At 36.0% G+C, this 26,992-nt stretch overlaps 1 protein-coding gene across 1 annotated transcript; it reads right to left on the bottom strand.

The window, feature by feature from the left end:
• Positions 1 to 14,830: 14,830 nt before the first annotated feature.
• On the bottom strand, positions 14,831 to 18,795 carry LOC115986083 (beta-amyrin 28-monooxygenase-like). The gene is made up of 4 exons (XM_031108946.1): positions 18,504 to 18,795; positions 16,402 to 17,474; positions 15,257 to 15,444; positions 14,831 to 15,151 (listed from the first exon to the last, which is right to left on the bottom strand). Exons 2-4 carry the CDS (start codon positions 17,345 to 17,347, stop codon positions 14,831 to 14,833), a joined length of 1,455 nt encoding a protein of 484 aa, XP_030964806.1. The 5' UTR covers positions 17,348 to 17,474; positions 18,504 to 18,795.
• Positions 18,796 to 26,992: the final 8,197 nt, after the last annotated feature.

Below are 26,992 nucleotides of genomic sequence, written 5' to 3'. Positions count from 1 at the left end.
ATATATAAATGATTATAACTCTCACTTTAAATATATTCTTCTTTCAAAACTTTCAGAGGAAAACTAAAAATTCTCTAGGACTTCTCCAAAATTTATGTATTTAGAACGTAATAAACTTGGTTGTATCCTAGGGATATGTTCGTAGTAACATTTTAGCAACTCTTCTGTGGGTGCATATATTGTCTAAGGATAACATGTCTTTATGGCTCCAAATTGTCAAATGTTTTGTATGATTATTAAATCACAATATATTTTATAATACTTTTTAGTAGTGAAAATTTGATGTGTAGTCCCTTTTTTTTAACGTGAGAAGTGTTACTTCCTCTTCAGAAGAAATAAACTGAAAAAAACAGTGGCAATGAAATTAGAAAAAATATGTTTAAAGAATCTAGTACGTATGAGATTTTCAGGTTTCTTTTGCATCAATATTTCCTGAGCATATGTACGAAACTCGACTGTATGAGTATTGTAAGGGATTCAGCAGAATTTATGAATTTGACAATTTTTTGAACAAAGTTTGTTCCACGTGAAATGAAAACATTTATGAATATTTGAAACAAATTTTGGACGGTTATAACTCTTTACCTCTGATATAAAAATGATTCTAATTCTCACATTCTGTACTTCTTTGAAAACTTTCTAAGAAGCACTAAAAATCGTAGGGGACTTCTTTAAAATAGCTATATTTAGAACGTAATTAAACATGGTTGTGTCCTAGGGATAAATCTACAATAATATTTTAGCAACTCCTGTGCGGGTGCATATAGTGTCTAAGGATAACATTTGGTTGTGGTTCCAAATTGTCAAATGTTTTGTTTAATTATTAAATCACTATAATTTTTAATAATTTTTGGTGGTGGAAATTTGATGAGTAGTTCCTTTTTTTTTTTTTTTTTAATGTGATAGGTGTAACCTCCTCTTTGGTAGAGGTAATCTAAAAGAAACTGTGGTGGTGAAATTAAGAAAACAAAAAAAGTTTATAGAATCTTGTACATACAAGAGATGTATGTAAACCGTATGATTATCAGGTTTCTTTTACATCAATATTTTGTGAGAATTTGTATGAAACACGAACGTACGAGTGTTGTAGGGGATTCTATAGAATTTATGAATTTTGCAATTTGTTGAACAAAATTTGTTCCAATTGAAATGAAAACGATTGTGAATGTTTAAAACAATTTATGGACAGTTATAACTCCTTGCCCATGATATATAAATGATTCAAACTCACACTTTGAATGTCTTCTCCTTTGAAAACTTTCTTAGAAACACAAAAAATCCTCTGGGACTCCACCAAAATTTATATTTTTAGAACCTAATAAACGTGGTCGTATTCTGGGGATAAATTTCTAGTAACCTTTTAGTAAATGCTGTGTGGGTGCATACATTGTCTAAGGAAAGTATTTCATTGGAGCTCCAAATTATCTGGTGTTTTGTTTGATTATTGAATCACTATATTTTTAAATTATATTTTAAATACCAAAAATGAGATTTTTAGTCCCAATTTTTGATAATGTGAAAAGTGTTATTTCCTCTTTAGCGCTGAGGGGGTGACAAAAAATGTGGCAAACAATTGAAAAAACTAAAGCTCGTAGAATCTCGAACATACGATAGTTGTATATAAGACATACGAGAGTGTCAAGTTTCTTTTCATCAATATTAATTGCTAGTGTACGAATCTCAAACGTATGAGGTTTTTCTTAATTATTATTTTTTTTTTCTAAAGAATTTTCTATTTGTTTCTTGGACCTCTATATACACTACCTACAAGTTTTCGTGCAAAAACAACAATATTGTATTCCGATTAAAATTCTTGACCAGACTTTTTTTTTTTTTTGTTCCAAAAGAATTTTCTATTTTTTTCTTTGACCACTATCTTTGCCACCTATAAGTTCTCGTGATAAAACGGCGACATTGCATTCTAGTCTAAATTCTTGACCAGACTAAAATAGGGGGCATTATCGTACAAAATTTACTCGTGTTTTTTTTTTTTTTTTCTAAAGAATTTTCTATTTGTTTCTTGGACTTATATATGCTACCTACATGTTCCCATAATAAGTTCCCTCATTTGCAGCATGGAGCAGGAGTTTCCTTTAAAAGATTTGGGTTTTTAAGCTTCTTCCTTGGCATTCAGGTTTCTCGCACTCCAAAAGGCCTACATATCTGTCAAACATGGTATATTTCAGATTTAATTACTCGCACTCACATGGCTGATGCAAAACCTTCCAAGTCACCTTGTTCTTCGACCTTTAAGCCTCTAATATGATGGTGACTTACTAAATGATCCTACTATCTATCGACATATTGTTGGCTCCTTACAATATTGTACTCTCACGTCTAGAGATTGCTTTCTATGTTAATCAACTATGTCAGCACCTACATGCTCCCACTTCAACTCACTTATCAGCTACAAAGCATGTATTATGCTATCTTAAGGGTACACCTGATCATGGGTTATTCTACTCTAAAGGTTCTCTCCAACTTAATGCCTTTTGTGATTTAGATTAGGCTGGTAGCCTTAATGATCGACGCTCTACTTCCAGATTTTCGGTTTTCCTTAGAGATTGTCTTACTTCTTAGAGTGCTAAGAAACAAGCTATGGTTTCCTGATCTATTACTGAAGCTGAGTATCGTTCCTTAGCCATCACCACTGGTTAAGAATGTTGTTTTAGGAAATTCAAATTCCACTTAAGGTAGCTCCTGTGCTATGGTGTGACAATGTCAGTGCCCTTGCCTTGGCCACTAACCCGGTGTTTCATGCTCGTACTAAACATATTGAAGTTGACTATCATTTTGTTCGCAAGAAGGTAGTCAATCGCGACATCATAGTCAAGTTCATCTTTACCCTTGATCAAGTTGCTGCAATTTATACCATAGGATTATCTTCATCACATTTTCTTTATCTCAAATCCAACCTGATGGTTGTTCAACCCCCATCACCTTGCGGGGGGCTGTTAGGATAACAGATCAATAGGATCAAGTTGATCCTATTGATGCTAGTTTTGAGACAGATAAAGATTAGCACCAAGTTCAAATCTCATCATCTCAAGATCAGGATACGTGCAAAAAAGGCGACATTGCATTCTAGTCCAAATTCTTGACCAAATAGACTTTGGGGCATTTTCGTACAAAATTTAGTCAAGGTTTTTTTTTTTCTTTTTTTTTTGTAAATAATTTTATATTTGTTTCTTGGAAATCTATATATGCCACCAACAAGTCTTCAGGCAAAAACGACAATATTGCATTCCGGTCCAAATTCTTGACTAGACGAACATTAGGGCATTTTCGTACAAAATTCACACGAATTTTTTTTTTCTAAAGAATTTTCTAATTGTTTCTCGGACCTCTATATATGCCACCTACAAGATTTTGGGAAATAATAGTGATATTGCATTCCGGTCCAAATTCTTGCCCGGACGAACATTGGGGCATTTTCATACAAAATTCACTCAATTTTTTTTTTTTGGTAAATAATTTTCTATTTGTTTCTTGGACCTCTATATATGCCACCTACAAATTTTCTAGCAAAAACGGCGACATTGCATTCCGGTCCAAAATCTTGACTAGATGGAGAGAGGGGCATTTTCTTAAAAATTTTACTTGATGTTTTTTTTTTTTTTTTCATAAATAATTTTCTAATTGTTTCTTGGACCACTATATATGCCACCCACAACTTTTCGGGAAAAAATGGCGACATTGCATTCCGGTCCAAACTCTTAACCAAACGAACATAGGGGCATTTTTGTAAAAACATTGCTCGAGGATTTTTTTTTTTCTAAAGAATTTTCAATTTGTCTCTTGTCCCTCTATATATGCTACCTACAAGTTTTCGTGCAAAAAAGGTGACATTGCATTCTGGTCCAAATTCTTGAACAGACGGACCTAGGGGCATTTTCGTACAAAATTTACTCGAGGTTTCTTTTTCTTTTTTTTTTCATAAATATTTCTATTTGTTTCTTGGACCTCTATATATACCACCTACAAGTTTTCAGGCAAAAACGGTGACAATGCATTCCAGTCCAAATTCTTGACCAGACGGACCTAGGGGCATTTTTGTACAAAATTTACGCGAGGGTTTTTTTTTTTTTTTTCATAAATAATTTTCTATTTGTTTCTTGGACCTCTATATATGCCACCTACAAGTTTTCAGGCAAAACGGCGACATTATATTTCGGTCCAAATTCTTGACCAGACGGACATAGGGGCATTTTCGTAAAAAAATTTTCTTTTTTTTTTTTTTTTTTTTTTTCTTTTTCCTAAAGGATTTTCTATTTGTTTCTTGGACCACTATATATGCCACCTACATGTTCTCATGCTGAAACGGTGACAATGCATTCTGGTTCAAATTCTTGACCAGACTGACATAAAGGCATATCATACAAAATTTACTCGAGGTTTTTTTTTTTTTTTTTTTCGTAAATAATTTTCTGTTTCTTCCTTGGACCTTTATATATGCTATCGAAAATTTTTTGTGCAAAAACGGCGACATTGCATTCCGCTCCAAATTCTTGACTAGACGGACCTAGGGGCATTTTCGTACAAAACATAATCATGGCCCCTTTTTTTTTTTTTTTCGTAAATAACTTTCTATTTGTTTATGGGACCTCTATATATGCTGCCAAAAAATTTTCGGTCAAAAACGGTGACATTGCATTCCGGTCCAAATTCTTGAGCAAACGGACCTGAGGGCATTTTCGTACAAAATTTACTCGTGGGTTTTTTTTTTTTTTTTTTTTTTGTTCATAAATAATTTTCTATTTGTTTCTTGGACCAGACGGACATAAGGGAATTTTTGTAAAAAATTTACTCTAGGTTTTTTTTTTTTTTCCCTAGAAATTTTCAATTTGTTTCTTGGACCTCTATATATGCTACCTACAATTTTTCTAGCAAAAACGCTGATATTGCATTTTTGTCCAAATTCTTGACCAGACAGACCTAGGGATATTTTCGTACAAAATATAGTCAAGGTTTTTTTATTTATTTATTTTTTATTACAAAAAAATTTTCTATTTGTTTCTTGGACAGCTATATACGCTACCTACAAGTTTTCGTGCAAAAACAGCAACATTGCATTCCAATCAAAATTCTGGACAAGACGGACCTATGGGCATTTTCGTACAAAATTTACTCGAGCTATTTTTTTTTTCCTAAAGGATTTTCGATTTGTTTCTTCGACCACTATATATACCACCTATAAGATCTCGTGCTAAAACGCCGACATTGCATTCTGGTCTAAATTCTTGACCAGACTAACATAAAGGCATTATCGTACAAAATTTACTTGTGGTTTTTTTTTTTTTTTTTTTAAGAATTTTCTATTTGTTTCTTGGACATATATATATATATATATGCTACCTACAAGTTTTTGTGCAAAAACAACGACATTGCATGGTCGAAATTCTTGACCAGACGAACCTAGGGGCATTTTCGTATAAAATTTACTCAAGGTTTTTTTCTCTTTTTTTATTAAATAAACTTCTAATTGTTTCTTGGACCTCGATATATGCCACCTACAATTTTTTGGGCAAGAACGGTGTGGGGCCCAACAATTCGTGGACTAGGCCCATTTATCCTTAGAGCGTCCGAAGGCCCAATCCGAGGAGAGCTGTGGCCCAAGCTCTACAACGCAGAGCACAAAAACAATTTCTGGGAAGCAGCCGAGGACAGTTTAGTCCTCGGCAGATCCATAATCCCACTAGAATAAAGGGGAAAACTGGTATAGGGACAAATTAGTAAGGAAATCCAGAATATCTTGGGGAAGTTATCCATACTACCCTTCTAGATAAGGCCCGACGCCTGACAGAGCCGTACTCTGCAGCCTTATCAACCACCCCCTACAATTCTGGGATTAGACGGATGGGACAAGTATCAGTCTTGCAAAGATTGACCCTACACGTGGACGAAGGACAATTAACACAGACGAGTATAAAAGAAGAAAGCAAGTAAATCTAAAGAGGAGGCCCAGCCCGCCTGGTAAAAAAGAAAGATCACATGGGGAAGAACATCTCAACAACACCGGACTTCACTGGAGAAAGTCCGTCGTTGGATAACCGGGGTAAGACCTCAATGGTCCTCGGATCAACTCCGAGGAGTCCCGTTCCATAGGGTACGACGTCCTAGGGCTTAAATGTTCAGGCCCAACTCCTTTTTCTACCTGAATTCCTATAAAGCCAGGATCGGACATCGCCCCGTGATCAGCGGCTAGCTTTTCAAGCCCACTCTCTACAAATCATATTGTGAGGGATCTTTCGTACGCGAGCCCAACATCCTTATTGGGCCGCCAGAGAAGTGTGTCCTTACAATTGGCGCCGTCTGTGGGGAAGCTTGCGCGTTGGCGCAGGTGGCGGTGGAATCAACTCATTGGCAAGCGGAAATTTCTGGGATCTCCTCTGCCTCCGGCGACATATAGTTGTTGCTCCGACGTAAACTTCTGCTGAGTCTACGCCTCGCAGTGCTAAGGGCGCGGGCGTCTCTAGGGGCTTCCAGCCCCAGGCCAACTGTTCCCGCCTTGGCGTAGGGGCTGGTGGTTGAAAAATAAGTACATAAAAAAAGATCATAAGTTTTGGACAGAACCAAGGCCTTGCATGGTCCTCGGACTCAAGCCTATGGGGAAACCATGTACATAAAAAAAAAGATCATAAGTTTTGGACAGAACCAAGGCCTTGCATGGTCCACGGACTCAAGCCTATGGGGAAACCAAGTACATAAAAAAAGATCATAAGTTTTGGACAGAACCAAGGCCTTGCATGGTCCTCGGACTCAAGCCTATGGGGAAACCAAGTACATAAAAAAAGAGATCATAAGTTTTGGACAGAACCAAGGCCTTGCATGGTCCTCGGACTCAAGCCTATGGGGAAACCAAGTACATAAAAAAAAAGAGATCATAAGTTTTGGACAGAACCAAAGCCTTGCATGGTCCTCGAACTCAAGCCTATGGGGAAACCAAGTACATAAAAAAAAGATCATAAGTTTTGGACAGAACGAAGGCCTTGCATGGTCCACGGACTCAAGCCTATGGGGAAACCAAGTACATGAAAAAAAGATCATAAGTTTTGGACAGAACCAAGGCCTTGCATGGTCCTCGGACTCAAGCCTATGGGAAAACCAAGTACATAAAAAAAAAAATCATAAGTTTTGGACAGAACCAAGGCCTTGCATGGTCCTCGGACTCAAGCCTATGGGGAAACCAAGTACATAAAAAGATCATAAGTTTTGGACAGAACCAAGGCCTTGCATGGTCCTCGGACTCAAGCCTATGGGGAAACCAAGTACATAAAAAAAAAATCATAAGTTTTGGACAGAACCAAGGCCTTGCATGGTCCTCGGACTCAAGCCTATGGGGAAACCAAGATCATAAGTTTTGGACAGAACCAAGGCCTTGCATGGTCCACGGACTCAAGCCTATGGGGAAACCAACCATAAAAAACTACTATGGCATATAAACCTCAAAATCCATCCGAAGAGAACTTCTCGTTAACAGTTGGGTCAGTCTTTAATTGCACGGGTTCCCCGGTCTACCCGCAGATCCCCAGTGCCAAAGGGGCTAATACGATACGGCACAGTATGTTGTCCCAAGGGCACGATCCAAGTCTATCGCTGCTCGGCTGCTCTCTCGGATATTCATCTAGCGTGCATCACGCAGCGCTCGGCAGCTATCTCGGTTAGTTCCATGAATTCAATCTATTGAGGATTACCATTGTTATACTTGATAATATTTGCGAGTTTAAACTAATAAGGGTTCATATTAAAGTGTTCTTCCGTCCAGAATATTGTTAAAGGCATGTTTAGACTTAATATTCAGACCCAAAGTGGTTGTTGCAAAAAAATATATGTATAAAGAAATAAACACATCTTTTATTAAGACAAAAGAACAGTACAGTGTGCAATAAAAGCTGAAACCAGCTTACATTAGAGTTAACTGCGTAAGCAAAAGAAAAGTACAAAAGAGTAAAGATGATGCCGAGGAGATATCTCAGAGGAGAGGTTGGCTACTGTTCCAAGATGTCGTCTAAGGAAACTATTCCTCGACGCTTCTACATGCCCATAACTCAGGCAGCCAAAGAACCTGACCTCAGGCTAACACCATCTACAGAAAAGATGCAGGGAGCCGGCAGTTGGGAAGCTCCCGCAGAAATTTGCCTGCTACAAGGCAGACGGCGCTGATGGCGGAAATTCCTTCTTCGGGCATGCCAAAAATCTGGCATGACCAGAACCTGCTTCGGATTTTGACTAAAAGAAGGAGAAACATCCTTTCCCCTCTCTCGAATTGAAATATTCTCTTGAGTCTACGCCTCCTTGGCCTGTACCTCACTATCTGGAGTCTCAGGAAGACACAGCGCTTTTGTGGCGGAGAGAGCTCCTTTGCCCCAATCCTCGCCTCAAACATGATGAACTAAGAGAGGAGACTAAAGAATTCGTGTGAAAGTAAAGCAACCTTCTCTCCTATTTATTTAAAAGAAGAGGTGATGGCATTTAATTCACGCAGCGTCCCAAGGAACGCTACAGACAAAATGTCTCCGGCTCGATTTCCAATGCCGTCTGCAACCCTGAGATTAAAGGAGCCTCGTGAAGGCGCACCTCGAATACTGGGACGCCCAAAAAGTACCGCGTGACCAAAGACTACGGAAATGCCTCTAAACCTGTGGGCCTAATAAATTCGCGGCCCAGGCCCGTTCTACATGGAAGTCCACGGACTATGGCCCACACCAAGGAATAAACGTTACCGAGGACAACTTTCTGCTCGGCAACTTATGAGACACCTAAGGAAAGACCGGTGCAAAGAGAAAAAAGGGAGGGCATAAAGTTTTGGACAGAACCAAGGCCTTGTATGGTCCTCGGACTCAAGCCTATGGGGAAACCAAGTACAAAAAAAAAAATTATTATTATTATTAAAGTTTTGGACAGAACCAAGGCCTTGTATGGTCCTCGGACTCAAGCCTATGGGGAAACCAAGTACAAAACATTATTATTATTAAAGTTTTGGACAGAACCAAGGCCTTGCATGGTCCTCGGACTCAAGCCTATGGGGAAACCAAGTACAAAACGTTATTATTATTAAAGTTTTGGACAGAACCAAGGCCTTGCATGGTCCTCGGACTCAAGCCTGTGGGGAAACCAAGTACAAAACGTTATTATTATTAAAGTTTTGGACAGAACCAAGGCTTTGTATGGTCCTCGGACTCAAGCCTGTGGGGAAACCAAGTACAAAACGTTATTATTATTAAAGTTTTGGACAGAACCAAGGCTTTGTATGGTCCTCGGACTCAAGCCTATGGGGAAACCAAGTACAAAAAAAAATTATTATTATTACGAGTTATGGACTGAACCAAGGCCTTGCATGGTCCTCGGACTCAAGCCTATGGGGAAACCAAGTATAAAAAAATTATTATTATTACGAGTTATGGACTGAACCAAGGCCTTGCATGGTCCTCGGACTCAAGCCTATGGGGAAACCAAGTATAAAAATTATTATTATTACGAGTTTTGGATAGAATCAAGGCCTTGTATGGTCCTCGGACCCAAACACGGCATCAAGCCTCCCGTTCTCTCCTCGGCCAGCATGGGTAATCATTACTTGTCACTGGTCGGCCTTATTGGGCCAAACACTTATATTAGAGTTATGGCAACATCTTTTTATTATCAAGTATTTTGGTCTTAGTTGTCATCGGTTTAGATACTCTCATTGAGCCGAGCAGCATTTACCAATATACAAAAACATAAACGGGATATGCAAAATGGAATAATAAACACTTTTATTAATATAAGAAGATTATTACAATGTACGAAAAAGGGCTCAAACAAGCCTATACAAAAGGAGAACTGCTGAAGCAACGATAACACTCGCAGTACAGAGAAGTAAACAGTCAGGCTTCTTCTAAACTCATCTTCAAGGTCTCTTCAGTCTCTGCCTCAACATTGCTCATATCATGACAAGAACCTTCTTCGGAAAAGGATGAAGAACAAGGAAGAAGAATTGAAGGAGAAGGAAGAAGAATTGAAGGAGAAGGAAATAGTAAGGAAGAAATCAATGAAGAAGATGGAGGAGACGGATGAAGAAGATGGAGGACATGAGTAAGGAAGGAGGAGAAGAAGAGAGAAGAGATAAAAAGAAAGAAAAGGAGCAAAAGAGGGAAAAGAGAAAGCACCAGAACGGAACTGGTGCTGGGAAGACTATAAGAAGAGGGCGGGGGAGGGCACCAGGGAGCAAAAGAGGGAGAAGCAGAAGCACTTAGCCCCTGCCTCAGCCCTGACTCCTAACACGCTGGTGCCATATTAGGTACGCTCGTGAGGAGCCGGGTGGTGCTGGTCTTGGTTGTTCTCGACTCAGTCACGCCGAGAATTCGACATGACGAGCCCCTGCTTCGGATTTTGGCTAAAAGAGAGGCGGGACAGATCTTAAGTCTGCGCCACCCTTGCCCTGATCGAGCCATTTCAAGTTTTGTCAGGATATGGTGTTTTAAGGAGGAGTGTGTTCCCTTCATCATTCGTTATGGAGGACGTGTACGGATATGATGTATAACAGACAGGCTAAGCAGACGCTAAAAGTGGCTACGGGTTTCAAATCTCAGAAGGAAGGGGAGGAGTCTGTACGAAAGTGATTGCCTCCTGCCTGCCTTCTTATAGGAAGAACCAAACAGAGGGAATTAAACGCATTCAAAGTTTCCAAAAGAATATGGAGAAAAAGAGGCGTCCATTCCGCTTCCCCACCTTATCAGATGAGCCGCCGGACATAAATGAGCCTCGTAAAGGGGATTTACTAAAGGCGTGTCTGGGATAGTCAATCGGCAGGAGCAGATCACGAGCAGATTAAACGGGCTCCCTTGAAAAACGGCTAACTTCGTGGACAGGCGGAAAACCGCTCACATAAATGCGGGGTCAAATTAAATGGGCCATATTGAGGGCCCGGGTTTGCCAAAACCCTCCTTTCCAACCTGGAAGTCGGACAGAAGGGTTTTGAGGGGCTATTGTGGGGCCCAACAATTCGTGGACCAGGCCCATTTATCCTTAGAGCGTCCGAAGGCCCAATCCGAGGAGAGCTGTGGCCCAAGCTCTACAACGCAGAGCACAAAACAATTTCTGGGAAGCAGCCGAGGACAGTTTAGTCCTCGGCAGATCCATAATCCCACTAGAATAAAGGGGAAAAACTGGTATAGGGACAAATTAGTAAGGAAATCCAGAATATCTTGGGGAAGTTATCCATACTACCCTTCTAGATAAGGCCCGACGCCTGACAGAGCCGTATTCTGCAGCCTTATCAACCACCCCCAACAATTCTGGGATTAGACGGATGGGACAAGTATCAGTCTTGCAAAGATTGACCCTACACGTGGACGAAGGACAATTAACACAGACGAGTATAAAAGAAGAAAGCAAGTAAATCTAAAGGGGACCCCAGCCCGCCTTGTGAAAAAGAAAGATCACATGGGGAAGAACATCTCAACAACACCGGACTTCACTGGAGAAAGTCCGTCGTTGGATAACCGGGGTAAGACCTCAATGGTCCTCGGATCAACTCCGAGGAGTCCCATTCCATAGGGTACGACGTCCTAGGGCTTAAATGTTCAGGCCCAACTCCTTTTTCTACCTGAATTCCTATAAAGCCAGGATCGGACATCGCCCCGTGATCAGCGGCTAGCTTTTCAAGCCCACTCTCTACAAATCATATTGTGAGGGATCTTTCGTACGCGAGCCCAACATCCTTATTGGGCCGCCAGAGAATTGTGTCCTTACAAGTTTATATGAAAATGATTGTCTACTACTCATATTCGACCAATTCATCAAACATTCCTAATAAATTGAAACTATCTCTAAAAAAAAACTTTTTTATTAGTTTTTTTGTTTTTTTAAAAACGAAAAACACACTCACACACAATGAAGATGAAATGAGGTTCTAACACATGCACAAATATTTGAGTGAACACATTGCTCATAGTATGTTTCATAGTTGTCGAGGTGATAAATTTTTCAATAGCAAACAATGGACAAAATTGGTCTCTACCCTTTTCGGGAAAAATAAGTAGCATTCTACCTTTTTTTTTTTCTAAATTAATTAGGGAAATGTCCCTATTTTAAAACTCAATTTTCTCAAAATCGAGTTAAAAAAAAAAAAAAAAAAATTGGAGCCCTATAGTGGCGTTTTAAGGAGCTTATAGTGGCGTTTTAAGGAACTCATAGTGATGTTTTAAGGACCTATAGTAGCGTTTTGTAACTCGAGCTCCATGAACTCAAGTTCTATGCAAGTTTTTTTACCTATAACTCAAGTTCATGAAGCTCAAGTTACAAAACGCCACTATAGGTCCTTAAAAACGTCACTATAGTGTTTTAACTTGATTTTGAGAAAGTCGAGTTTCAAAAGAGAGGCATTTCCCTAATTAGTTTGAAAAAGGGAGTAGAATGCTACTTATTTTGCCCGAAAAGGGCAGGAGCCAATTTTGTCCAGCAAACTATAAACTAGTGTCAATGAGCTCACATAAGATTCAATAATAATTTACCAACTCAATTGTTGTAAGCCAATATTTTGTGCCTAATATTAGAGACATTGCTCACATTCTTTTAGAGGTATGAGTGATTTCTATAATAATAATAAAAACTTTTGAAATCAAAATGTTTCAACTTTCAACCTACCGTTTGATTCGATTGTGAAGAATTTTGTGGCATAGTGTTTATACGTTTTTCAATTCGAAAAATCTGAAGTTTCAAAATTTTAATTTGTACAGTTTCAAAGGGTAAATGAAAACAAAATTAAGGTTATAAACATTTCAAAATTTCGTAAACTAATTTTTAAGATAGGATAGTATTTCAAATCTATTGCATCCATTCTATAATAATTGTTCTTTATCTTTAAGCCAAGACATCAATTGGATTTTAGAACCATATATCTTTTATTCAACAACAAAATATTTTATCAGTTGAGTTAGCTAGAACCTTCAAAATATTTTACCAGTTGGATGTGCATTATTGCGGCTGAATTGAATTCTAGGTAACATGTTATCTTTTTGCAGATGCATCCATAATGAAGGATGAATGTACACATGTATACTTTGTAGGCAAAGGTTGCAAGCGAAATCTGGTGTGACATTTGGGCACATTCACAAGGTAATCTTCTTTGAGATTACTATTTTAGCTTTATATATAATGGAAGACAATATCAATACTTCTAAAATTTTCAATTTTCAAGATATCATCCACTTCCAATGAACTGTGACTTGTCATTCATGAAGTAATAATGATCTCCTAATAAGAAATAAATTTTAAAATTAGAACTGGAGAGATGTAAACCAACTTTGAACTTATAGATTTATCCATTCCTATTCAAGAATAATAGTAGCATAAGTACAGTGATGATCTTTTTTATTTTTTTATTTTTTATTTTTTTGTTTCAAATGGTAATTAGTTTAAGCTTGGACATTATTTACAGGGAGTCGAGCTTCAGAATAATAGAATTGTCAGATTGAGAAATGAAGACATTAAAAAATGATTACAACATAATAAGTTTTACTTGGTTTTTGATTTAAATCACACACTGCTAACTTCTACTGAGCATAGAGATATGACATTAGAAGAAGAAAATTTAAAGAGCCAAATAGATTCTTTGCAAGGTATTTTTGTCACCTTTATATTTGATTATTCTTTGGAAGTGTACTTAGCATTTCTTATATCAATGTTTTCAGGAACCATGGTGATTGACATTGCTTCTCTGTTTGTATGATGATCTCTAATAAGCTTGACTAGATACTATTGTAATGTCATCATGTTGTAGAACTTTTAGAAGTCAACATGAATGATTACTGTTTGGTTCTGAATCTGTTGATGGAAGTTTTATTGGGGTGCTTTCTATTTGTCAATAGAATGTTCAGATTTCAAACCAAAAGTAGGTAAAACTTCCAAAGAAATGAAAAGGATATAGTTTATTGCTTATGCAGTCTTATGTTGTTAAATCACCATAACCATGAATCACCCGCAGGTTTTGAGGAATTTGTTGGCGGAATATTTTGATTTTCCTGCAGAATATTGTAGCCCTTGAAGCACTGCCCTTTCCTTTTCACTTGCTGCACCTTTTTTTTTTTGCCTATTTTTAAAGAAAGATTAGCAGGATTTATATTCTATGCTTAGGCAAGCTTAAATACTATTCAGCCAAAAGGAAAAAGAAAGAAAGAGGCAAGCTTAAATACTGTCTTTATTTGTAATATCACAAAAGATCTTTTTTGTTCTGTAAGGTATGAGGCGAACTGTAGGTAAGAAAGTTTTGGTAGTTATAGGGAAAAATTCCTATCATGGAATGGGATTCATTTTGCACGGATGTGGTAAAAACATAAAGCATTTGGCACCCAACAATTAAAAAACAAATTTATTAAAAAAAAAAAAAAATGGCTCCTACGCTGCTGGGGTCCTTGTCCCCTATAGGCCTTGTAAACTAATTAGAGAAAATATAAAGGAAATGCTTAGTTACCATCTACTTTATAACAATAAGAACTCACAAATTGATGTAATAATGAATGAAATTAGCCACATTAATAAAATAAAATGCTAGAATTACTATAAATTTTACTACATATTTCTTACAATATGATTGATAGACTTCAAGAGAAAAATAAATGAATGACACAATAACTTTTATTTAATTGATGTCATATCAATTTGTAAGACTTGTACAGTTGTAGCATTGTTAGCATTGCACATAATTAAATGCCTGAATTAGTTTTTGTGATTTATGACAAATTGTTTGTAAGCTTATACAAAAAAGTGATATTAGAGATACTACAAATTTTATTACATGAGCCTTTAAACCTTTGTAGTAAAATTAATAATAAATTTAGTATTTTCCTATACTTTAGTTATAGAGATAGTTATCACTAGAGGTATGAGGTTTAAGGATAACGGGAAGACCATGAACTGGAATGGAGGATAGTTGGTAAGTAATTTTTTCATCTGGAATTGCTTTCTCCCACTTGAATCTTGTCACCACATTATGCATATACACTAGTATTTGTAAACGAGCATACTCCCTTCCGGCGCACATTCGAGGTCCTCCTCCAAATGGTACGAAAGTGTAAGGTGCTGGGCCATTCCCTTCAAATCTTGATGGATCAAATTTCTCAGGATCTGGAAAGTATTTAGGATTTTTGTGTGTCGAATGTACAGTCCAAAATGTCTGCAAAAATATGGATTCAGAACTCTAAGCATTACCATTAAATTATGGATTCAGATCTCATTACACTAAGTATAATTTGGCTTATGTATTGTTAATGAAACATACCTTCCACCCTTTAGGGATAGTAAAACCTTTGTAAGTAAAGTCATGTATAACCTCTCTGAATGCTCCTTGAGCAGGCGATAATAGCCTCATTGACTCACATGCTACATTCCAAGAGTACTTCATCTTTTTAATGTCATCCCAATTCAACAAATCCTTTGGACCTTTGGATCTTGCAATCTCCATTTGCTCTGCTTAACAATATACTCCACTTTTTCATTAGATTAATCTTTCCAAATAGCACCATGTGTCGCTTGTGCGAAGAGCTACATGCAGCATACTAAATAAAGTTTTTGAATTTCTTATTATTAGCTAGTGTATAGCCACTAAAAGATTGGGGCATTATAGTAGATTAACCTCACCCAGCAATTATAAGGCATCTGTGATGAAGTCAAGATTTTTGTTTGGAGGCAAACTATGAATTAAAAAATCCTTAATCACAAACTTAAAACACAAACACAGACACTTTGAAACACATACTTTTTGCTTGTTAGAGGTATTAGGTTTATTTGTGTAGGCCCAAGAAGCTCAATTCTATTGTAAGCCCATGTATACCTAACCCAAACTATCTCTCCCTATATAAACCCCACTTAAGTAAATTGTGAAATCTAGCATTTGACTATTCACATAAATATTAAATCATATGAGTTATTAAATTATTTAAACAATGAATGTGATGCATTAAATTGGTCATGTGACTTCCTCTAAAAAAGATTGGTCATATGACAAAAATTGGTCATATGACAAAATACATATAAATGATCGTTTGAATTGTCATGTTGTGGGTTTGAGGTACCTCCAATCCAGTTTGAAGGTAAACTCTTATCATTTTTCCGATATACCCTCCGCGTTTGCAAAATTTCAAGATTATCAAGATTAATAATTATCCATAAAATATGTGTTACGAATCGAATAGTAAATAAAATATAATTAGTACAAAATTTAGCACTTATGTTTTTAGAAGATCCAGAATGTTTAATCTAAATGTGAAAATATTAAAATATTAATCTAATAAAAAAATTATTGAGTAAAGTAAAATTAACAAAGAGCTACACCAGTGTTACTTCATATATATTTCTGCAATTAATGGTTAAGTTGTAGAGATAGCTAGCCATAGCAATTGTAGATAGCATGTTTAGAAGAAGTACCTTGCAAGACCAGATTGTAAACATGAGGGAACTCTGCTAGATACTTCAACACGGATGTGATAGCAGAACTAGTGGTATCATGGCTAGCAATAAGTAAGCCCAAAATGTTTCCAGCAATCGCCATCTCGTCCAAAGCTCTACCGTTCTCATCTGATGCAAGGAGTGTATGAGTCAATAAGTCATGAGCAACTGTCCCTTTATTCTCTGCTAGCTCTTGCTTCCTCTCTTTGATGAGTGCTAAAATCTCTTGGCGAATAACTTTGCCTCCTTTTAAGGCACAATTGTAGGCTGTACCTGGAATATTTATAGGCACAGACACTGTACCAGCTTTGACAAGGTAAAAGGGATCAGAAAATGTTGTCACATGGTTAGGATCTGTGATACTCATAAACAATCTACAGGCCAATGCAAAGGTATACTTCAATGACAGTGACAAAATCTTGACTTGTTTGTGAGGACACCAATCTGTCTCCAAGTGTTCCTTTGCCATGGAGTCCATGATAGGTATGAAATGTTGAAGGGCTTCTGGCTTTAGAAATTCAACCACGAGGCTACGCAATTTAGTAGAATCATTGTTGTCATAGCTTTCTTCAGATTCAAACACTACTTTCTGTATGCTTCGTGGCCACCAAGCAGTGACATTTTTTTTCTCGTTGGAGAACAAAAACTTGTTTCCTGAAGCACCACACAACACAGCCAAGTTCTCCCCAAACAGTGAGGTTTGAAAGAGATCCTGAGAGTATTTTCTCATTCTTTCCTTAATGAACATCTCTGGGGTTCCCCTTTGTCCAGCCGTACCAAATTCCAATGTTTCCCCAATGATTGGCCAACCCTTTTTACCAGGTGGTAACTTGGAATGAGTGGACTTTTGTCTAAATATGAGGAAGACAAGGCAGAACGAAATAGAAAGGACCACAATGTGAAGCAGGTTTGGAAGGATATCCATTGCAACTTTAACAATTACACCAATGAGCAAGTCTAGAAAATAAGGTGAACAAAGCACTAGAAAGTGTGGTTAGGATGCATATATAGAGGGAGTGGCAAAGCCTAAAATTTTGTCAACGAGGCCAAACCTGCACATATTTTCAAATTTTTGTGAGAATAACACGAATTAGTTGCTTGCATACATTTTCAAAGGTCTATTTGCTTCTATAGAGTGAATGTGCACATGAACATGCTTTGTGAACTACTATAATTTGTGCAGTACTTTGATGAACTTAAGCTATTAGGAAATTGTGAATTAACCATAATGAAGTTTAGGCCCACAAGGGGAAATTTAACATTTTAAATGGGAGGTAGAGTAAAGTCAGCGATTGAACTTAGAATCTCCTGCTCTGATACCATGTTAAATTATCGATTGTCCTAAAAGTTTAAAACTATTAGAAAATTGTGAATTTAATCACTTAACCATAATTGTAACAGAAATTTCACATGATCAAAACATTTAATGTGGTCATCATAAGTTTAAAAACTTATTTGATACATTAAGGAAAATCAAACTCGGTCAACTAATCTAGTCAGTGGCGGAGGAGACGAGCTAAATGTATTTTCTCTAGAGGATTCGAGCTAAATGTATTGTTAAATTTCAGTATCATTAACTCTCAATATCTTTAAATTTTTAAATATAAATGCGTATCACTTTAATTTTTTAGGAAAAAAAAAATTTCTAAAGAGATGTATTTATGTATTTTATAAACTTATGCTTTAAATACCCCTAAAATGAATGTCTTTTATATGACAAAAAAGTCAACATAAAAAAAAAATTAAAAAATTTTATATATTTTTTTTAAATGAAGGGGCATACCTTTTTTTTTTTTGTCCAATGAAGGGGCATACCTAAAAGTTAACATCTACTTAAATTTGAAACTTAACACACATTTTGGTAAAAAGATTTTTTTGATTTCTTAAAGCAAGACCAATACTATTTACCAAACAAGTGGACGGTAGAAAACAAAGTAGTCAAACATTAAACATATTTACAGAATTACAGTCCTTTTTTTTTTTTTCAAATCTAACACACAGACCAAAAAAATAGAACCAACCTAAACACAAACCATTCCAAAAACTTAACAAAAAAATAAATAAATTATTAAAGAGTTTACCAGTTATGGTTCCGGTGGCATAATGGTGGTGGTAGGCCGAGCAGACGGCAGTGGGACCCTGAAATTTTTTTCATTCTGCACAACGGTTCTTGAAGTTTTACTGTTTTTAAATTTTATTTGAAGGAAAAGAACCAAAGAAAATCATTACTGGTGTTGATGATAAGAAGGAAAAAAAAAAAAAAAAAGAGCTGGGATTTTTCAATGTAATTCAAATAATGAAATCGTTGGATAAGCAAAATAAAAGAAAATAGAGAGAGAGAGAGAGAGAGAGAGAGAGAGAGAGAGATTTGGGATGAGTTGGTAGTGTTAAAAGTGATGATATGACATGAGATGTGGGTGGGCATGGAAATGTATGTAAATAGATTTTTTTTGAGTAGAAACTTTTTCCAGAAGACGAAAGAAAATGTTGAAAAATAAGTTGAGCGTTTGTTTGGTTCTAGTTTAAAAAGTAAGTTTTTTTTTTTTTATTTAGAGAGTTTTAATCTATGACGTCCGTTTTTTATGATTGTTCTTTATCATCAGATCAAGATACTAATCAGTTTTTGGTGTAGGCGGAGGTTAAACCCTAAATCTCTTATACAACTATTAGAGATTTTACCAGTTGAGTTAACTAGAACTCACAAAAAAAGTAAATTTATTTATATTACTTTTAGTAAAAAAGTTTTAATTTCAGTAAAAATAAGTCGATCTCAAATTGATCTGAATAGCTTAATAAGACTCATAAATAATATTTAAAAATTCAATAAAATGCATAAATAATAGTAAAAATAAACTAAAATTACAAATAAACCGAAATCCAAACAAAATGCTTAAAAACAGAAGAGAAATGTTAGGATCACACTATTTCACATAATTTTGGCCATAATTTGCCATATGATGAGTTGTAAGTGGTAAAGATATGGTCTCATATGGACCTATCACCACACATTTACTGTTCACAACTTATCACGTGAAAAGTTATGGCCAAAATTGTATGAAATTGTGTGATTCAAGTATTGCTCAAAACAAAGAGCCTTGGAAGAACATGCAGTCTGCCTACATGTGAACCGATGCTGAAAATGTAAAAAAACAGATATAGATATTCTCCTTCATTATCAAGAATAGTGAATGCCTCGTCAATATCTTCCTTCATTATCTGGTGATGTGATGTATTGGTGTGGTGGACGAGAAACGTGTAGCATATCTGTGATGCGAAATGAATATAGGGTGGGGCTAGTTGGCTCACGAGTCACGTGTAGCATAATTATTTTGGAGAAAAAGTGTAGCCTATGTCATGTGGTGAAATGCATTTATTTATTTTTTTTAAATATAATTTTTTTAACTTTGCAGTGGATGCCAACTTTACATTTTTTTTCTTTTTATTTATTTATTTATTAAATGATATCCACTAACTTAAGGATGTGTGATCCACTTTCCTCCGCTTCCAAAATTTATTTATTTTTTAATATATATTTTAAGAGTGATATATATAATAATTATTAATTGATATATTTTTCATTATATAAAAAATGTTTAGCAATATATAAAAAATAAAAATAAAAATATATTTAATAATTAATTAATAAACTTATTTTACCGCACTTGTGTCCTAATTTTTTAAAAATTGACGTGTCATCGTATTGCATCTATGCCTATATCCGTGTAGATGCTTCCTAGCCTAAGGCCCATCAAATATTTATATGTAATAGATGAAAGAGTTACTATAATTGCTCTGGAGTCCCTCATGTCCTCTGCTATTTTTCACTTAAAAAACTAATCAATTTTTGGAAAAATTATATTTTAAACCCTATGATTTTAAAGGTACAAGTTAATAATATCATTTCAAAAGTAACAAATTAAACTTAAAATCTTTTAACGAATTAAACCTAATAGTCTTAAAAGTAACAAATTAAATTGCAATATCTCAATTGTTTGTCAATATCCAAACTTATGATCATCTTTATGCTTATGATGAACCCACAACTTTCATGCATTTGTGTTAAAAAAAAGAAAAAAAAAAAGCCATTTGCAATTTGAAGGCATCATAAACAATTTGGTCAAAGTTGCTGTGAATTTCTTAATCAGCGGTAGGAGCATATCAAAAGTCATATTAACAAATTGGTCTTTATACCTAGTACCATAGCATCATGGACAACTCAAAATTTAATATGAACATAGTTGAAAGTAATATGACTATTGGAGACTATGCTATATCGCATGGCGCTTGACATTTTCTGTAACACAGCAAGAAAAACATTCGTTATCTTAGAAGACAATCCTTCTAATGTGTAGCCTATTAGTAAGAGTGAATATTATCTTCAATTTGAGGAATCCAAATATACCACTAAAATTGAGAGAGAGAGAGAGAGAGAGAGAGAGAGAGAGAGAGAGAGAGAGAGAGAGAGAGAGAGAGAGGTTTTGGACGAGGAAGAGAAAAGAGAGTGGTGGGACTGTTGAGGTTCTAACATATATATATATATATATATGTAAGGACAAAGTTTGGAGCCCAAGCCCGCACCGTATGTAATCCTGGTCCAAAAAGCCCAATACAATGAATTTTGTAGAGTATGGGTCGAAAAACTAGGTTTAGATGAGTTGAGCGGTGGCTTGCATGGGATTAAGGAACACACAGACAAGAACAAAAGCTATTATGATGAAAGGACCTCCTGTCTGAGGAGACTTAGAATTTTATTTATGAATACAGATCACTACATTAGGGTTCTTTTGCATGCTACAGTATTCTCTCCCCCTTTTTCTCGTGCCCACCTCATGGGGGCTTCTCTACATTATATAAACTTCCTGATCATCCGGGCTTTACATTTGTTGATAATCTGAACCCCCACTTGAGCACCCATCCCATCAGACACCCTTTTCAGTCCTTTGTGAGTTGTGGCAGCCAAGGTAACACTGTTCAGGGGTCTTCTTCACGTTAATGCGGCCAGAAAAGTAGCTGCAGTGCATTTAATGTAGTGGTGGCAGCTTTTGCTTAGATATTTTGAGTTTTCTTCCTTTTCACGTGTTTAAGGGTTGTGTTTCAGCGGTTTGAACATACATTTGCTCTGGATTTTCAGTGTCTGAGGAGAGGTCCCTCCTCGGACTTTCTTTCTCTTGTTTCCCATGATAAGGCTTGTAACGTAGATCGTCTAAGTCACGTTGTCTCCTCGGACTTGCTAGTGTCCTCGGACAAGCCCAAGGCCCAACTCGTCAATTTGGGCCATAGCCCCTACAATATATATATATAATATATATATATATATATATATATATATATATATTGTATAAATTTTTTAGAGTGATTGTATATCTTCTTTAACTATACATCTCCATTAATTTACACAGAATGGTTGAATTAAGACTTAAAAATGAGTAGGAATGTCGGTTTGGTCAAATGGGATCACAAAATCCGGAATGCAAATTGTTGTTTGCAAAAAAGTTGAAGAGTGTGTAGTATGAAGGGAAACTTGTACAGAGGAGGAGAGCTTCTACGTAAGTTAGTGTCTTGCCTTTCAAGTTTCATCTAATTTTGGAGGCGGAGAAAGAGAGTTTGTAAGTGGTTAGGCCGTTAGGGTCTTGGATTTCATCTACTAATGGGAAACCTTACATATAACGTTTAAAAACCTTTATATATATAAAATGTGAATCTTTACATATCCCTTTAAGTAAACTTTATATATTTAACTTATTTAGATACATAAAACCATAGACTACTACTCCATGATAATAGTTGCTAATTAGTTATATATATATATATATATATGCGGGTACCAAACAGCATATGTAACAAAAGTTACAAAACAAAGGGAAAATCCAATTAAAGGACCAAATAGGCCCACCAACACATATCTATGCAGCCCTGGCAACTCCATATCAAGGCAGATGGAGTTAGACACAAACGGAGTACAAGCAAGAAGTGGAATGCCTTTGAAGCCATTGGAAGCTTGTGACACAACTAAACCCCAGTCCATATTTATAGCCAAGCAGATAGCCATACAAAGTGCAGTCATAAAAGTACACAGCTAGAGTTCACGAGCATTGTCATCCTCACTAACACTAAAGGAATAGAACGGAGGTGGAAGCAAAATATCTAACAATTTAAGCCAGCAAGGAATGGAGCTTGTTGTCCAAGTTTGTTCCTGGCCTCATTTGGCTGGGAATTACCACAAGCAAGATGTGAATCAAACTCCTCCAACCTCCACACATTATTTTTAGTTGTACCAAATCTATATATTACTAAAAGCTGAAGTGTAGCGTTTAATGTTGCTGCTCTCACGTTGCGTCACATCAGCTGCCACGTCATTCTTTTTTTTCTTTTTTTTTTAAAATATAATTTGTCTTACAATTTTAAAATGGTTTTTACAATTTTCAGCCCTATAAATCCAGCCCACTACTTATTTATTTACTTCCACTATCACCCTATAATAAATCCAGCCTACTACTTATTTATTTACTTCTACTATCACCCTATAATAAATCTGTATAATTAATCCAGCCCATCTCTTATTTATTTAGTTCCACTATCAAGCTCAACCCAAAGCCTTTTCAGTTCAGTTTTAGGGTTTTGTGTACTTTTTTTTTTTAGTTTTAGTGAGAAAAAGTGAAAAGAATAATTGCATGCACTTTTTTTTTTTTTTTTTTTTTTTTCGTGTGTTTGAATCTAATTGGTTTGTGAGTAGTGGAAAAAAAAGTATATCAATTTGGAAGTTACAACAATCTGTATATAATTTCCAAAAGGAATAAGATAAAAATTATGATCATATAATAACTTAGAAATAATGTGCAAAACTCTCAAAATTTTGTGAGTTCCACTTATTAAAATAAGAAATAAAAACATTTTGAATAGATAATGTGAAATGCAATTTGCATATTATTGTAAATAAATCATTATAGATAACCAATTAACCATACATGTAGGACCATATGTATCAAATTTATTTATTTACTTTTTGCTATATTATGTTGCATTTTGTTCATTGTTGTGCTCCTAGGTTCATTTCATCACCTAACTTGAGTTGTTCACAACTTATTTTTGCTTGGAGCTGAGCTTAGGCTGTGTTTGGTTCGCGTAAAATCATTTCCGGAAAATATGCTATTTTCCGGAAATGCTATTTTCCGGAAAGGAAAACGTTTTCATGTGTTTGGTTGTCACAAAATTCATTTTACGGAAAATTAATTTTGGTGTTTGGTTCGTTTAATCAGTTTACCAGAAAATACATCAAATCCGGCGAAACGCTCGTCCGACGAGCGTCCGACGAGCGGCGCTCGTCGATCGACGATCGCGATGGACGAGCGCGCTCGTCGATCGACGATCGCGATGGACGAGCGCGCTCGTCGATCGACGATCGCGATCGACGAACGATCGCGATCGTCGATCGACGATCGCGATCGACGAACGCGCTCGTCGATCGCGCTCGTCGATCGACGAGAGACGAGCGCGCTCGTCGATCGCGATCGTCGATCGACGAGAGACGAGCGCGCTCGTCTGTGCTCGTCGATCACGATCGTCGATCGCGTCGCTCGATCGACGATCGCGATCGTGCACCGCGCCGCTCGTCGGCGCGGTGCGATCGTCGGACGAGCGGCGCGATCGTCGATCGCGCCGCTCGTCGGCGCGATCGTCCCTCTCTCTCTCTGATCTGGGCTCTCTCTTCTCTCTCTCTCTCTCTCTCTCTTTTTCCGGAAATCAATTGAAGTGAAAATGAAGGCAGATTTTCATTTCCGTGGTCAAGGCTGAAAATTTCGGTCAACAGGAAATTCATTTCCGGAAAATAATATTTTCCGTCACAGCCAAACGCTCCATTTTCCGGAAATTGATTTCCGGAATTCATTTGAAGTCGAAACAAACGCACCCTTAGTTAGGAAAACAAATTTGGAAATTTTATTTAGGAATAAGTTTTAGGATCTTGTAACTTGGAAAAAGTTTGGGATATTTACTTGTCCTTTAAAATCCTTCTACCATTCCCAATTGGGATATTATGCAAATAAGCCAAGACTCTGGAGAGCTTGCAGCTTCTAGGAGCAGTGATTGGATTAGATTTTTCTGGGTTAGGAGGTGTTTTAACACCTTGAGTTTCCAAGTTATTCTTTTTAGTATTTGGTTTGCCTAGGGTAGCACGTATCCATTGTATCTTCTACTTTGCCATTTTCTCTAACTATTCTCACATTTTTTAAAGAAGCAAACAAGATTCTCATAAAAAGTTTTCTAATCTCTAATATAGGATGAATGGCATTTTATGAAGACTTGAACTTTTTACTTTTCATTAATAATTGTGTCTTTAGAACCAAGACACTTGTTTGGGACATGAAGAGCCTATGTCATGCTACATGCTAGTGGTGTTGCAGTGGAGAAGTAGCTGATAAAATTAAATGAAGAAGCCCAACTAAATACATAGAACCATGTCAAGTCCCAAACAAAATCATGGAAAAGTCCTAACAGGCTTGATGAGCTAATATTTATATGCACTTGTTGAGTAATCTTGGTTTGTATGCACTTATTGAATGAGCAAGATGAAAAGTCGTAAATCTCTAAGATTTTCTTGTCATTCTATTCGATCCATTTATATGCACTTATTGAGTAATCTTGGCTTGTATGTAGGATGTTCCTCTGGTCCAACAATCTCTAGCTCTCCAAAAATCATTAGCTGTTGGAGGATATTTTTAAACACTTTGAAACTTTGATTATAGTATTAGCTTAATTTAAGCAGTTTTTTTATTCAAAGGACCACATTTTTTTTTTGTTAATCTTATGATGATGGTTATAGACAATGTTATGTATTTGATAATATATTTGTATGTTAATATAATGTTAGTTTGGAGACATTTGTGGTATTATCTAGTTACATTTGTGGTAATGTCTTAGTGGAGCTAAATTTATTACAGGTTATTTGTAATAGAAATGTGGTTTCAGAACCCAGGAGGAAAAAAAAAAAAAAAAACCTATAGCAATAGGCAAAAACCGTCGTTGAAGGACTAAAATTATGAAATAATTGAAGACCTATAGTGGTGTTTATCACCCGCCGCTAAAGCTTCAAACATATAGCGGCGGGCAAAACCGCCGCTAAAAGGTACATAGGGTATTTGTACATGAAGTCCTATAGCGGCGGGCCTATCCCGCCTCTAAAAGGCCACTTGACTCGAATGGCAAACCTCATATGGCGGCGGTTTTTAGCCCGCTGCAATAGACCAAAAGCGCTGCTAAATGGTAGATCTATTGTGGTGCTTTTCGTGACCGCCGCAATTGACCTATTGCAGCACTGCAACACTGACAGGACAACCCGCCGCAATAGCACCCGCCACTATAGGTCAAATGTACCTTTAGTAGCACTTTTTTGGGCTTTAGCGGCGCTTCCGGCCTGCCGCAATAACCCATTTTTCTTGTAGTGTGTGAGCCCTTTCAGCTTAAAGGAAAAAAAAAAATAATAATAAATAAATAAAAAACGTTGAAGCCTTTCAAGCTTTAGGGTTTTTTTTTTTTTTTTTTTTTTTCCAATTTTCTTATGATTGTTTTTAACATTTATTTTTTTAATATTTACACTTCTCCAACCTTTCTCTCTCCCTTACCATTTCATCTTCCCACTACTTCTTTAATCTTTTTCCCTCTTTTACCTTTTCATCTCCCCACTACCCTCTATATTAATATCATTCATTCTCTTTCCCTTCATCTTCCTTTATTTTTGCATCTTCTTATTCACACTCTCTTACTATAAATTTGTCACTATCTCTTCTATTATATACATAGTTTTCCCTCACAAAAAAAAGGTTCCCTCTCTCTCTCTCTCTAAATTTTTTGGTGGATTTATTTTATTTTATTTTTCTTGCATCTCTACTTTAGGCTGATAATTTTTTGTATTCTTTAAAACTCTATTTTGGGTTAATGCAGTTTAGTTTAGTTTTTTAAATTGTGATTTAGTTTTGTTTTTTAAATTGTTGTTGTTGTTTTATTTTTTATTTTTTATTCTCTTTGTTCTAAAGAATTAAATATAGCATATAAAAATATAATATTATTTTATTACATAGCATGATTTGGATAGTTTGGTATTTATTCTGTTATATAGCATGATTTTTTATAGTGCTCAATTTAGATGTTAAACTATGAGACTTTACTAATTTTTGTTTATTTTCTAATCCTTTGTGGTGGACAAAGTACTCTTAATAGTTGCATTAGAAGTACTCTATAATGCAATTTATTTAAAGAAAAACAAATGTTAGCCAAATGAAAATAATCGGATAAGTGACAAATTTTAACTTTTACAATTTTATTTTTATTATTATTATTTTATAATAATGCATGTATAGAAATTTAATTCTTAGATTTTGCTAATAATTTTTTATTTGATAATATGTTTTGGGCGGCCGAAATTATAATTTCTACAAAGAAAATAACCTTAATAGATTATAAAAAAAAAAATTATCCTAACATTGGTTCAATTAATCATTATTAAGTTTTATTAATTTTTTTTAGTTTTCGTTTTTTTGGTGTTTTGGATTGTTCCTATATTACATTTATGATTGTT

Source organism: Quercus lobata, chromosome 4, assembly GCF_001633185.2.
Source record: "Quercus lobata isolate SW786 chromosome 4, ValleyOak3.0 Primary Assembly, whole genome shotgun sequence".
In the NCBI taxonomy this organism is placed as follows: Eukaryota; Viridiplantae; Streptophyta; class Magnoliopsida; order Fagales; family Fagaceae; genus Quercus; species Quercus lobata.
This window is presented reverse-complemented; position numbering and strand designations above follow the sequence as displayed.

Excerpts from the sequence above, each read along its gene's own strand:
- LOC115986083 (XM_031108946.1), bottom strand. The coding sequence starts at position 17,347 with ATGGATATCCTTCCAAACCTGCTTCACATTGTGGTCCTTTCTATTTCG. Across the intron at positions 15,445-16,401 it reads TTACAATCTGGTCTTGCAAG|AGCAAATGGAGATTGCAAGA; the intron begins GTACTTCTTCTA and ends ATTGTTAAGCAG. Across the intron at positions 15,152-15,256 it reads CTATCCCTAAAGGGTGGAAG|ACATTTTGGACTGTACATTC; the intron begins GTATGTTTCATT and ends ATATTTTTGCAG.